Source organism: Sceloporus occidentalis, unplaced genomic scaffold, assembly GCF_023333645.1.
Source record: "Sceloporus occidentalis isolate IW3139 unplaced genomic scaffold, rSceOcc1.0.p SCAF_1, whole genome shotgun sequence".
Taxonomy (NCBI): domain Eukaryota; kingdom Metazoa; phylum Chordata; class Lepidosauria; order Squamata; family Phrynosomatidae; genus Sceloporus; species Sceloporus occidentalis.
Genome location: NW_028316981.1, coordinates 109,468,262 through 109,482,636, shown reverse-complemented (window position 1 = coordinate 109,482,636; position 14,375 = coordinate 109,468,262). Strand labels below are relative to the sequence as shown.

At 39.7% G+C, this 14,375-nt stretch overlaps 1 protein-coding gene across 1 annotated transcript in view; it reads right to left on the bottom strand.

Moving 5' to 3' along the window:
• The window catches only part of LOC149321949 (slit homolog 3 protein-like), a 602,937-nt gene that overhangs the window by 79,090 nt on the left and 509,472 nt on the right, over nucleotides 1-14,375 (bottom strand). Inside the window, exons 25-27 of the mRNA XM_089520445.1 lie at nucleotides 12,945-13,108; nucleotides 8,581-8,705; nucleotides 283-380 (exon numbers count right to left, since the gene is read on the bottom strand). Of these exons, the coding sequence (XP_089376571.1) occupies nucleotides 283-380; nucleotides 8,581-8,705; nucleotides 12,945-13,108 (387 nt within the window). The remainder of the gene's footprint in view (nucleotides 1-282; nucleotides 381-8,580; nucleotides 8,706-12,944; nucleotides 13,109-14,375) is intronic.

The window sequence follows — 14,375 nt, the reverse complement described above, 5'->3', positions numbered from 1 at the left end:
CCCAACAAAATCAAATTAAGGCCATGGTGCAGCCCATATTAAATGCTTTTAAGCTCTATTGTTTTAAATGGAGGATAGATTTAAGCATGCCCTTTCACTCGTACATTCAAATCAATGGGACTAAATGCTTAGCTTTGCCTGGACCATGTCCTAATTTAATATATCTGGCTGGGTGATTTTCAGTTATGGGGTATGTCTGCATGATAGCTTTTTCTGCTTCACAATGTAAATAGTTCCTCAATCCATAATGCTGCTTTTAAATGCAATTTGCTTTTCACTTACCTGAATCCATCTTGATTCGCGTCAGTGAGATGGCAAGTCCCCCCATTCTGACATGGATTCTGAATACAAGAGTTAATAGGTGTGCTGCAGTCTCGACCCTGTCAAGAAAAGTTCATGAAAATTGATTAATACTTGTCCGTCTTTTCATGCAGAAGCCTGCTTACTCTGTCTCCCTTTACCTGCATTTTCTCACAGGCAGACACAAAGGATGCAGCCTTTACTAATTCTTGTTCTCTGAAATCTATCCCTTCCTCCCCTCAAAAATAATATTTTGATACGAGAACAAATAGACAAGTTCTTAGTTTTTGGGAACTGTAAGGCACAGAATAGTCATTTAATCATCTACCTTTTGGACATATGCTCCCTGTGCACCAACACATCTATAAAATATTTAGTCACAAGAATGACAAATGACTGCAAGAAATGAATATATGTAGAGACATAGACACACATTTCTTAGCAAAGCAATATAATGCCAAGAAAAAACACAAGTAAGCATGCTCATTTAAAACTAAGATATACATTGACTTCAATCACCCTTGTCTGTCAAGTTCCTGGTGATGTGTGGCTCACAATAGTGGGAAAGACTGTTATGGGTCAATAGAGCTTTGGTGCCATGAAGAAAAGTAGTTCTTCTCCCCATCCCCATGCTCTTAAGCAGACAATTGATGATTACATTCTTCTGAAATGCATGGTCCTTATCAGCAAAGAGGTATTTCCAGGAACAACAGTCTAGTTAAATAAGGTGTTTCAGGATACCTTAGGAGAGTAGTCTTAACCTCACCTAAAGGGCATCTCAAGGACCTTGCAAGTGGAAACAAAAGTTTACTGGAAGAACAACTATGCTGCTGGAAATCCTTTAGTATGCCAAGGAGATGTTCTGTCTGGAATGGAATAAACAGGCCCATGGTGGAAGTGGTTTAAAATGCCACATCCAGATCTCCTTCATCTTCCTGACATACCTAACAAAAATGCTGAATCTGAGGCATTAATGTCCTCCCATTAACAATGGAAGATGAAGCAAAAGCTGTTCCTTCTAACTGCCTGATCAGTGAATCAGCATGGCAAGGTTGTGTTGGCTGTTCCACATCTCATCACACCCCAAGCCTTTGTAAATGAATGGTAGGGTTGCTCTGTTAATATCTTTGTATTCTCAAGTCATGTGTACCCAAGAGAGCATACATGAGAGCCAGTGTAAGTGTAAGTGTAGTGGATTTAATGTTGGACTGGGACTCCAGGAGATCAGGGTTTGAACCACTGCTAGGTCATGAAAACCAGTTGGGTTACCTTGAGCAAGTCACAATCTCAGCCTCAGAAAAAGGCAATTACAAACCTCTTCTGAACAAATCTTGCCAAGAAAACCCTGTGACAGGTTCCAATAAATAAGAAATCACTCAAAGGCACAACAACAACAACAATGTCCAATAAACCCGCCAGTCATTTTTTATATGAAAGAAACAGTGAAATATACCTCTTGATTAGTTCTCTGTCTTTGAAAGTGGGAAAGCTTTCAAAGCATGGAAACACCTCCATTATGTGCAAAATTATATTAATAGTCAATGAGCTTATGAAAGTGAGCTTATGAAGAGTTTAAAGGTTATGGAAATGTATGCCAATATAAATATTTTCCAGGATGAAGAACATATATGAGCAGTATAATACTGAAGAAATTTCCTGCAGCTTTTAATACAGCTAAATTAGTTGGTTTTGAACTCAATAAGTGTAATAAAATCTTGTTGTAAAGGGTTCGGTAAGTCTTCCTTCTTTAGAGTGGCTATCCACCTTCTGTTTATAAAGGTTGGTCTCTTTCACTATATCCATTGTTTACTACTTGGAAGACAGAAAAAGCTCTGAGAAAGTTGACAGCAGTTACCATGTTGCTGACACATTGTTTGGATTCTGGGCTCCGTACTTGAAGCAAGGGTGCTTATTTTAAGGGGGAAATGATTACACCCTCCCAGCCAAGGAGCATGTGCTCAGCACTTAGCAGCAGCATATTTTTGAGAAAGGATTTCTACAGGCAAAGGTCATTCTTGTTCCCCAGTGCTTGGAACATAGTAATATATGGAGAACAGTAAATGCTAATTTTAAGCTTAAGTAAGTATGCTAACTAATTTTTCCACTTTTAATATATTTTAATATATACTCAGATTCGGTCCAAATTGGATGCTACAATTAATACAATATCAGTGGATGTTACCTTGGCTCCTACTGGTCCAATGTTAATGGATACTTTTCAACTTGTGCAGCCTGATGATGTGGACAGAATCCTTGGAAAGATAAGAGCCACCACATGTGTCTTGGACCCTTGTCCTTCTTGGCTTATTAAACAGGCCAGAGGGGGACTGACTGAGTGGGTAAAGGAAGTAATCAATGCCTCCCTACAACAAGGCAGAATTCCATCCTGCCTAAAGGAGGCTGTTGTGAGGCCTCTGTTAAAAAAGTCATCATTGGATCCCACAATAATGAATAACTATCGGCCAGTGTCTAACCTACCATTTCTGGGCAAGGTTCTGGAACATGTGGTGGCTTCCCAACTCCAGGGGTTTCTGGATGAAACAGATTATCTAGATCCATTTCAATCTGGTTTCAGACCTGGTTATGGAACAGAGACAGTCTTGATCGCCTTGGTGGATGACCTACGCAGGGAACTGGACAGAGGGAGTGTGTCCCTGTTGGTTCTTCTGGACCTCACAGCAGCTTTTGATACCATCGATCATGGTATACTTCTAGACCGCCTCTCTGGGATGGGGCTTGGAGTTACTGTTCTACAGTGGCTCCGTTCCTTCCTGGAGGGGCGAACTCAGAAGGTGGTACTGGGGGACTCCTGTTCGACCCCTTGGCCATTGACCTGTGGGGTCCCTCAGGGTTCTGTGTTGTCCCCTATGCTGTTTAATATATACATGAAACCGCTGGGAGAGGTTGTCAGGAATTTTGGGGTGTGATGTCATCAATATGCAGATGACACTCAACTCTACTACTCCTTCCCACCTCAATCCAAGGAGGCAGTCCTGGTTCTAAACCAGTGCCTGTCTTCAGTAATGGACTGGATGAGAGCAAACAAGTTGAAACTTAATCCAGACAAGACAGAGGTGCTCCTGGTCAGTCGGAAGGCAGATCAGGGAATAGGGATCCAGCCTGTGTTAGATGGGGTCACACTCCCCCTGAAGACACAGGTTCGCAGTTTGGGGGTACTCTTGGACTCAGCTTTAAACTTGGAGGCCCAGGTCTCTGCTGTGACCAGGAGTGCTTTTGCACATTTAAAACTTGTGCGCCAACTGCGCCGGTTCCTTGAGAAGCCAGATCTGGCCACGGTGGTACATGCCTTGGTTACATCCCGTTTGGACTACTGTAATGGGCTCTACATAGGACTGCCTTTGAAAAGTGTTCGGAAAATTCAACTGGTTCTAAGAGCTGCTGCCAGGCTGTTAACAGGCACCGATTACAGAGCCCATACAACTCCCCTGTTGAAACAGCTTCATTGGCTGCCAGTTCGTTCCCGGGCACAATTCAAGGTACTGGTTATATCCTACAAAGTCCTACATGGCTCAGGTCCACATTATTTGGCAGACCGTTTCTCCTGGTATGAACCTGCCCGGACTCTGAGATCCTCTGGAGAAGCCCTTCTTTCCATCCCAACACCTTCACAAACACGGTTGGTGGGGACACGAGAGAGGGCCTTCTCAGCGGCTGCCCCTAGACTCTGGAACTCCCTGCCCAGGGAGATAAGAACGGCTCCCTCCTTGATAGCTTTCCGTTGGCAAGTGAAGACCTACCTGTTCAAACAGGCATTTAAGGAATCACTATAAGAACAGGCAGGAATGTTGGACTAGTTTAATCATTCTGTTTAATGCATGTCATTTATCTATTTATTTTTTAAATGTTTTAATTGTACTTTTTGTTTGTTTGTTTGTTTTTTAATTGCTGTGAAGCCGCTCTGAGTCCTAGTCCTGGGAAAAGAGCGGGATATAAAATAAATAAATAAATAAATAAATAAATAAATAAGAAATATATATATACTGGCTGGAACACAAATTGTCAAACACACCATGTCTCACTTTTACATGTATCAGAATCAGTCTGCTGAAGGAACAAGGCAGCTATGATTTGAGAAGTCTTTCCTTTTCTCTTGCTGAAGATAACATTTTGAAATCTACAAAAATTCTTTGTATAGGCCAGGGAGCCAGCAAAATGAAATTCATCACATATAAAATAAATTAAGAACACAAGGAAAAACTGGCCAATTAAGTTCTAATACAGAAGTAAATTGTTCTCTGATCTTGGTTGCCTTAGACAAAAATTTGGCAACAACTAAAGTTACACTGGGAATCTAATCTTCTAATAAGAATTCGACATAAAATTGTGCCAATTTTATTGGTAGATTCACCATTAATGAACTAATAATATGTTGTCAACTTTGTAGAATTCACAAGACAAAAGAATGTGCTTCATGGATTCTAATTTCCTGATTTTGAAATCTTTGTTCAACAGCTACAGGAAAATGTTGGAATATGAAATTATATGGCAGTGTACGTTTTGGTAATTATGTTTGTAAGAGTGTCAGTGAGCTAAGGATTTCTGTGGGTGTGCTTTCTATGTGTTTTAAACTACCCGAGGAAGGATGTAGAGCTGCAGCACATCTTGGGGGAGTGAAAGAGAGTAGAGAACAATGCTTGGGGGCTCACTGCCCTAGGGTTATGTTTATTTTCTTCCCTCCTAAGTGGCTTTGTTATTTGTTTTTGTACAGGCTTATTTGCGCAACCTGCCCACTCCCATAAAAACTGAGTTATTCAAGGCAGTGTGTTATTAATAGTGCCAAGTCACAAGGATTCCCAGTTAAGTGTACCACTATCTGGTTGCGTCTGGGAGCTAGGCGAACAGAGCATATAGTCACCAATACTCTGTGTGCCACTCAATTCCGAATACCAACTTAAAGCGCTGGTGATTATCTTGAAAGTTTTAAATGCCTTGTTTTTATAGTATTTGTGTCTTAAATTACTTTCTAGAGTGATAAACTGCAGCTACTCTGGGTTGCGAAAAGTCCAAGGTCAAAAAGCTGAGAAGTCAGTCAGAAGACAGAACAATCATTCAGGCAGATGGATATGCTGAAGAACAGTCAAGAACTGTCAGGACATTAAGGCCAAGTCTCTGAGATGGCAAAGGGAAGTTACTTCCAGCACAAGAAGTGTCTTTGTAGTTTGCCTCATGTAGAGAAGCTGATCCCTCAAAAGGGCAGCTGGGGATACAGATGTCTTTGTGCAAGGCCATTCTCCAAACACTCTTACACTCTTCATTCTTAGGCAAGGTAGAACAATTTGAAGAACTGGCTGCACCTATATGAAACCCTATCCAGGCTTAACTCTGCTCATGTATCTGCTGGTAAAATCTATCAGGTGGGGGAACACAACTGCATAGAGCTTTTTGTATGGCTGTCCTATTCTTATTGAACACTCTTCTACAGGAGGAACACCTACTCCATCCTTGATTGTTTTTAAAAAGGAGTTGAAGACCTTGATTATTTAGTCTGCTTTTAATTGATTCTGGGCCATATAATACATTTTAAATATTAGGGTTCCAACTGCTAATGAAATATTAATTTTATTTAAAATGAATCAAATAATCATTCGATTGTATCATTTCATTTATTTCAAATGATACAAACATATAGACACAAGACTCCCTGTTTTTGTTCTGTAAATTGCCTTGAGATGGATTTTCCTTTTAAAGAGAATACAAAGCTATTTTAAATAATTAATTAACAAAGATATTGGCATAATTAAATAGATGGGTATGACAGCCTCAATCTAGAATGCCTCTGACTTCATGTTAGAAATGAGTATTTTCTCAATGTGCTTTATAAATAAAGAGTTTTCAAACTGCTGTATCCTCAGTTTCCTATTTTTAAGATGCACTGTTAAAAATAAATGTGGCCACCTTGCACAGATTTGTAGGATCAAATGTTTTGCATACTACCTGTGTTGAGTTTATATAGTTAGGATAGAAGTACTGAACTCTTTTGTCTGCACATCATAGCATCTCCAATTACAGAATACAGTACAGTTGTATTTCTTTAATAAAAATAGAGGGAAAGAGGGATAAAAATTCTACAGCTCCAATCATACAACTTCACTTGGAAACAGAGCCCCTTGAATTTAGCATGACCTATTTCCAAATAAAACATCTGCAGGACTGGACTACAGTGGTATGAAAGTAAGGGGAATGTATCATCCCAGTAAGAGAGGAATATGTGTCTGTCTCTGTCCATCAATATATCCAGCTAACTAGCTGTTGGACTATATGAAATCTTATGATGTTATTACAAAGACAGTTGTGTAAAAAAACAAAACATAAAGTCATCTGTTTGCATAATGAATCATCAGCGAAAAGGCTTTGAAGCTATAATCTGTAAATCACTTTAATAAGCTATAACTGAAGATCTTATAATTGCCATTGGAATCATGATAGATTCACTGCTAATTTTGGCAGGAAGCAGTGACACATTCAGCATTCTACCACTTCACTATATCTAAAATCACCACATGACATTGTTAACACAATTTGAATACATCTGATTTCCAGCTGGACTGCCAAAACAGCAATCCATCACTCTATTTTTCAGCAACTGCATTTTTTATTATTGTTTCTGAAGCATATAAACATTTTTGAACTGATAAAAAGGGTAAACATGGAAATTCTTAACATGAAAAATATATTTGGGAGTCCAGAATCCAAAAGCACCCCCTTCTTACACTACCTGAAAGGCCATTCCTAAAAATCAGGTTTGCACAGGGATTGGTGTCCAATACATGGAGCTGAAGTGGGTAGTAGGGAAAACCTAAGTCCCTAGATTCAATTTCTTGGTAGCTAAAGGGCATGGGTAGCAGGACTGCAGAAGATGCCCTTCTGAGGCCTTCGAGAAAAAGTCAGGAAAGTGAATACTGGGCTAGATAGACTGATGATATGGTTCAGCATATTGCAACTTTGTTTCCAGTCTTTTCCTTGTCTTTCTTCAAAACATCCCTGAGAGAATAGACTCAGGGTCTATTCACATGTGTTTTTGGTGGATGAATTGCACTTAGCACATCTGAACCCCATCAAAACAGTTTTACTCTGTCCCCTGCTATCTTTATTATCAGTGCTGATGTGGCTTGATATTGATCTTCTTCTTCCTCCTCTCCTCCTCTCTCTTCTCTTTTATGTATGGTTAAGTACTAAAGTGCTCATTGAAAGGAAGGAGAATTTCCAAGGCACAAACCTAGTAAGTCACCCACTGCTTAGCAGTAATTGGAATCCGTATCTCCAAGTCTTTGTCCATTAGATCCTGCTTAATGACTTCAACACTCCAACATCAGTCCTAGTGACTACTTTCATCTGTGACAACATGTATATGTCTGAGAACCCCCAGCTTCTATTATTCTGAATTATACACTCTAGATAAAGAAATAATTTTTTGTGATGCACTGCTGCTGTGTGATCAATTAAACCATTTCAAGCTCTCTTGCCCAGTTATTAGGTCCCACCACCCCAGTGATGTAGCAATTCAGTCTTTGAAACAAGATTTTCTTCACATCCACATCAAACAAGGAACAACAAATACTGAGAGGGCAGACTTAGGACGATTTATCAAGGTAAAGGAAATAGCTTCCAGATGGATAACTGCGTTTCGTGATGGCTGGTGAGAAGGAAGCAAGGTATTGTTACTGAATTAGCATGACACTCTGGTAGAGAACAGCTTGGTACAAAGTGCTCCTTTCATATGGTTCACATTTGAACTTGTCAAATGTCACTTTTGTTCAAAAATCTGCGGTAAGGATGTCAGGTAATGTGTGTGTGTGAGTGCTTATTCAGTTACTCCCAAGTCTCTTGTATTTTTTTTTCTTTTGCTTGCATCTTGTTCTTTCCTCTACCCTGTCCAGCCTTATGATCTGCACCCACTCCACTCATCAGAATTAGGCACATATAGAAGCAACAGTGATTTTAGACTACTGCATTTATTTACATAATAAATCCAATAAACAGAAACTGATGGAAAAGTTATGATTGACATGTGTTTACACTATTCACATCAGAACAGTATTTTCTCTGGCTGGTTATTCAGAGTTAAAACAGAGAGTCTGGAAATGTCCTATCTATCTTAGAACATCTCTGCATTCATTCTTGGAGATAGTATATTCCATATTATCCACTATAAAGTGCATGGACCTACTGTAGGTTGTTCTCATAAATGTAACTTTCACCATTACATTAGTAGTACTCAAATAGTCATAGCAATTTAAGTCCATACAGCTGTTATCATACCTTGTAGCCAAATGGGCAAGTGCATCGGTAAAAGTCTACTGGATCATTGTTGCAAGTCCCATTATTTTTACAGGGATTGGATAGGCAAGGGTTGCACTTGGACACAATATTGATATTGACAGCCCCTGAAAAGAGACCAAATTTACAACAACTGTCATTCATTGCTGATAGAAGCAAATACATCAACTGAAATTTATAGTATTTTTTCTTGTCACTCACTGAGTGACACAAAACAGAAGATACAAAACGGTAAGGAAGAATTCATGTGTTGGTGGTGAGTTTTGTTAGGAGACTAAAAAATGTTTTTTAAAGTTTTTTTCCTTGTATTACATCATGTGGCACTATTCAGTGGCTGCCTTCAAGATATCAAAGCAAGTATCCAATCATGACCATGGGGAATTAATGTTCATGTTTATTTCACTTTAGAAAAGTTTGTGATCCCAGTTTTTTACAGCACTTTTTAAAAAATTGAAATGAAGGTTTCATGCTGATATCAATACAATCTGAATTGAACTAAGAAATGTACATGGGAATGGAGACCTTTATAGACCACCTGAAACCTTTACATCATTCCCTTAAACAGTAAAGTGAATGGCCCCATGCTGACCAGTGGGACAGAGAAATGAAACACTCACAGATGGGGGTGGGAGCAGTCCTTAGATAGACTGACAAACATTAGTTTTAAAATGATTAAACATTGTGCTAGGGAAACAAAAACTTGAAAATGACATGTTCGCTTTGATGAAATAGATGATAGATAGATAGATAGATAGATAGATAGATAGATAGCCTTCATATTGCTGTGAAACTCTGATTTAGGAGTTTATCACACTCCTTACCTTCCGCCATGCTCCTATTGCCCCAGCGTCACCAATCTGTGGCGGGAGCCTCCTGGTGGGATTTAATCCATTATTTAAAAAGGGCCCTTTTCCTAACAATTATGAGAATGCTTCCATGATGAAAACGGAAGTGTTCCCCTTTAAAAGTGCCATCCACGATCCCACAAGGAGGCTCTCATTGCAGATCGGTGACACTGGGGAAATGGGAGCATGGCGGCAGGTAAGGAGTGTGATAAACTCCATAGAAGTGGAAGCTGCTTCTAAGTGGGCATGCAGGTCATTAGACTGAAAGAAAGAAGGTGTTTTGCACTTGTTTCCCTTAAGTTAAGAGTTTAAGGGATGTTGGGAGATGGCAATCAGGCACCCGTCCCCTCATGTCAATTCTCCATCCTTCAGGATCCTTTGAGGCAGCCAGAGTTCTGCTCCCTTAGCACAAAATATCCTTTACAGGTTCAGGAATTCTCAGCTCACTATAGCAGTAGGATACACCACAAGTGCTGGGGCCAAAGACAAGCTGATTTAGATACATGACCCATTTCACAGACTATAGATTTCTGAGCACTTCATTCTTTCCTCTGCACCATAAGAACAACTGAAGCAAAGCTTTTGGGCTCCTTGAAGCATAACAACAGTATAGTATGACTAAATGGGAGTAAAACTACATCAGAGTAGATCACATCTTGTTATTAGGTCTATCATTTATGCAAATTTATTTTCCAGTATAGTATTTGAAGTGTCATGTTTCTTATTTGCAGATGGTAAACAGATCCCTTTCAACATGATTTTTCTCTCTTGGCAGATTAAAAGAAAGCTGTAACTGTAAACAGTAATTAAAAACATAAATATACATCAAAACAAACACACACTGGGAAGAGAGCCTCCCTTGATGTTACAAAAAGAGATTTGCTCAGTTTGGAAGATGCATGTATGTGTTTTAATCTGAGCAAACTGTTTGAAATGTAGGCGGTTTTTGGTTTGGTGCAATTATGCCCTATTGTGCCCATCTGCAAATTAATAGTAGATGTGAAGACAGCACCATAGATATGCAGATAGATATGAAAACCAGACGTTTTCTAAGACTAAAGGCCTCAGTAGCTTGCCTTTTAAGAAAAGTCCCATATGATTTATGTCAGACAACAATGTCTGCTAATTGTGTCATGCCTAAGAACATTTAGTCAATAATGCTTGAGAAAGAGAGACAAGAGTGTAAATATATGGTAAAAACATGGAACACTGGTTGAACAATAAGCAGATTTACCCCAAAACATCCCTCACATCCTTGCTGCCAACCAATGGAATAAGCTTTTTTCATGGAACAGTTAAACAGAAGACAATACCAGCAAACTTTACCAGTATAAAAGAACAAGAGGAAAAATAGGAAGAAAGATGGGGAGAAAGATATAGGCCTGCTAGGCAACATCTGGTTTTTGAGATATCCAGTACCTTCAATTTTAGTAGGGTGGCAATTTGATCTGGGTTTAGTCCAAACTTTATAGGAACTGTGCAAAGTGTTGGCCCTTATCCCCCAAATAGGTTCAGAAAGTAGAATGGCTGTTTTAAAGTATGGGAGCCACTAGTTGGCATTGGGAACAGGAAGGTGATCCAGTCCTTGCCTTTGAGCAAACTAGACAAGATGTTTGTTTACAAAGACTGTGCCCTTAAAAGTCTTCCTACCACTTTCATAGTAACTTCTTCCTTGATAGGACTAAACACACAAATCTATTCAGGTAAAAAAGTGACATGCACACAGGTGACTGCAATAACCCTACCAATACGTATGATAGCTTTGCTACAGAGATACCCTTACTACAGACAGAAGTAATTGTACAGTTATACTAAAGCAGAGTTGGGCAAAGTTCATCCCAGAGGCCACATGCAGCCCTCTGGACCTCTACATGCAGTCTGTGAGGCCTCCAAGGAGGCCTTCAAAGCCTCAGAGAACCCATTTAAAGGCCACAGAGCATTCAGGCTGATTTACAGAGAATTTTGTCTTGCCTGAAAATTATTCCCAAAACATTTCAAATCACCTGAAAATGTGTCAGCTTGCTTAACCTTACTCCCAGAGTTCCCCAAACCTCTCAAAAATAACCCCGTCTACTGGCAATTGGACAAAATGGTAACTGGAAATGACACTGCATCACTTTAGGTGTCAAAACGTGCTTGTGTGTTCTGCCACGTGGGTGTGGAAGAGGGGGAATGCACAGTGGTCCACCTACATCTTAAACACTAGTGACTGGCAGAGGTGATATCAGTTCCATCCTAGCAGTGCAGCTTGGTAGTGATGCAAGTGATGGCTGCTGATTGATAAGTACCACTGTTCAGCATTTGTATTAATCATATGTAATGCATACAGAATGGTTTTGTGGTGGCTTATTGAATAAGACACCAATTCTGACAATCGTAAGGTCGGAAGGTTGGCAGTTCAAGGCTTAAGTGCTGCATGATGGGGTGGGCTCCCGTGACTAGTCACATCTTCTGCCAATCTAGCCATTCGAAAGCATGCAAATGCAAGTAGATAATTGGTACCACTTCGGTGGGAAGGTAACAGAGTTCCGTGCAATTATGCTGGCCACATAATAACAACAACAACAACAACAACAACAATAATAATATTTATTTGTATACTGCCCTATGGCAAACCAATCCGGGTGGTTGACAACAGTAAAATATAAAATATAACAATTAAAAACACTTTATCCCTCCCCCCTTAAGACAGTATTAAACAATATAACATATTAAAAACACAATATCAAAGCATAAAAACAACAATTAAAAACTAAAACCCCTGATATCCCTCTGTTGATCCTCAACCATCACTAAGATGGAGCCACGGGAGGAATGAGGGAATCAGGGAACCTGGGCCGGGATGGTTAATCTGGAAAGGCCTGCCGGAAGAGATCCGTCTTGACCGCTTTTTTAAAGCTGTCTAATGATGTTATCTGACGGATCTCATCCGGCAGGTCGTTCCAGAGTTTGGGGGCGACAGCAGAGAACGCCCTCTGGGAGGTCGCCGCAAGCCTAGATTTTAGAGGCTGCAATAAGATTTTAGAGGCTGCACATGACCACCGAAGTAGTCCGCAGACAACTCTGGCTCTTCAGCTTACTAATGGAGATGAGCACCGCCTGCTAGTTGGTTACGACTAGACATTCATGTCTAGGGAAAACCTTTACCTTTACCTTTAATGCATCCAGAAGGCCCCATGTTCAACCCCCCACATCTCTAGTTAAAAGCATCAGGTAGGAGATGATGATGATGATGATGATGATGATGATGATTACTATGCTTTATTTATATAGCGCTGTAGATTTACACAGCGGTGTACATACAAACAATAAAATAGATAAAGTAAACCTGCCCATGGCATATAATCTAAGAAGGAGATGATATGAACGACCTGGGATTTCTGCATGCTCTGCTTCAGACAGAGCAGGCAACATTGAGTTAGATGGCTAGTATAAGGCAGCATTACATGATAAGGGAACAAGCATGGAATTTAACTAACAGAGAGCATGCCAACCATTTACCTTTACATTGGAAATGGTGAATTGGTGTTGTTAGCAACAGCCTGTCAGCCATATCATCTGGAGTGCTGCATCGTGCAATCCCTGGCTCTTTGTAGCCTGCTTTCACCCACTCAGAAAGCCAACGCAGATTGCAGTCACAGTGTAAAGGATTGGTACCAAGTGCTCTGTGGATTAAATATATATATATATATACATAACTCAGTCCATATGGCTGTTTAGAGTGTCCATAAAACTACCAATTTGATCAACTGTTTAATTCAGTTACATGCTCATATATACATACATCAATTAATAAAGCCTTCAAAAAATAAGCTACTTTTTACAAAGACTTTTACAAGAGCCCAGCCCTCCCACTTTTCTGGTCTCCTGCCTATCTAAGTTTTTTTTAAACTTATTAATTTTTTTCCTGCATTGGCATTGGGAGGATGGTAGAAGAGGGCTAAAGAAAGTCACACTTCCAGGGATAGAAACAGCATGTCTCCAGTAAGCAATGCAATAAAGTTTGACCTGGGAAAGAATGGGACTCTTCTCTAGGTGATTCTACTGTAGCTGTGTGTTCTTATGTACAACAAGCAAGATAAAAAGCTGCCTCCAGAGTAACTTACTGAGTATATCTGAAGAACAAGATAGAAAGAAAAGGGATGCACATTATAGCCGAACGCACCAGCTACCGTGGCATGCTGAAAAAGAGCTGTACATTTTGCCACCAAAATTAAATCATGAGAAAATTGGAGGCTGTTGAAAGAAAATAAATCATCTAAGGATGCATTTTGGAAGAAGCTTTCAAATCATTTCTAAAAGATTCCAAATATTCTTGTTCCCCTATGCAAGGCCAACCTGACCTGGTTGTTTCTTTTCTCATGTGGGTAGTGTTAGTTTTGAATAAAAGGTTTGCTCAAACATGTTAAACTGTCCACACCCCCCCCCCCCCCGGGCAGGGCCCTATCCCCATTCTTTCCATTTTATCTCTAACTCTGGTATAGGTTGAGTCTCCTTTATCTGAAATGCTTGGAACCAGAAGAGTTTTGGAGTTTGGAGTTTTACAGATTTTGGAATATTTGCACACACACACATGCACACACAGAGAGAGAGAGAGAGAGAGAGAGAGAAATATCCTGAAGATGGAATTCATGCCTCAACATGAAATTCATGTATTTTTCATATATAAATTATACACACACCATGAAGGTAATTTGATACATAATATTTTAAATATTTTTGTTCATGTACAGTAACCAGCAGAAAGCAAAGGCACCACAAGCTGAGCGACTCATGAAAAAAGTTTCGGTTTTTTTGGAATATATTGGATTTTAGAATTCTTTATAAAGGAGACTCAACCTGTACCAAAATTTCTCTCGAAGAAGTAAAACCCAGGAACATGTTAACTTCATTAAATGAAGTATACCTGTATGCGATGGGGGTGGGGGGGGG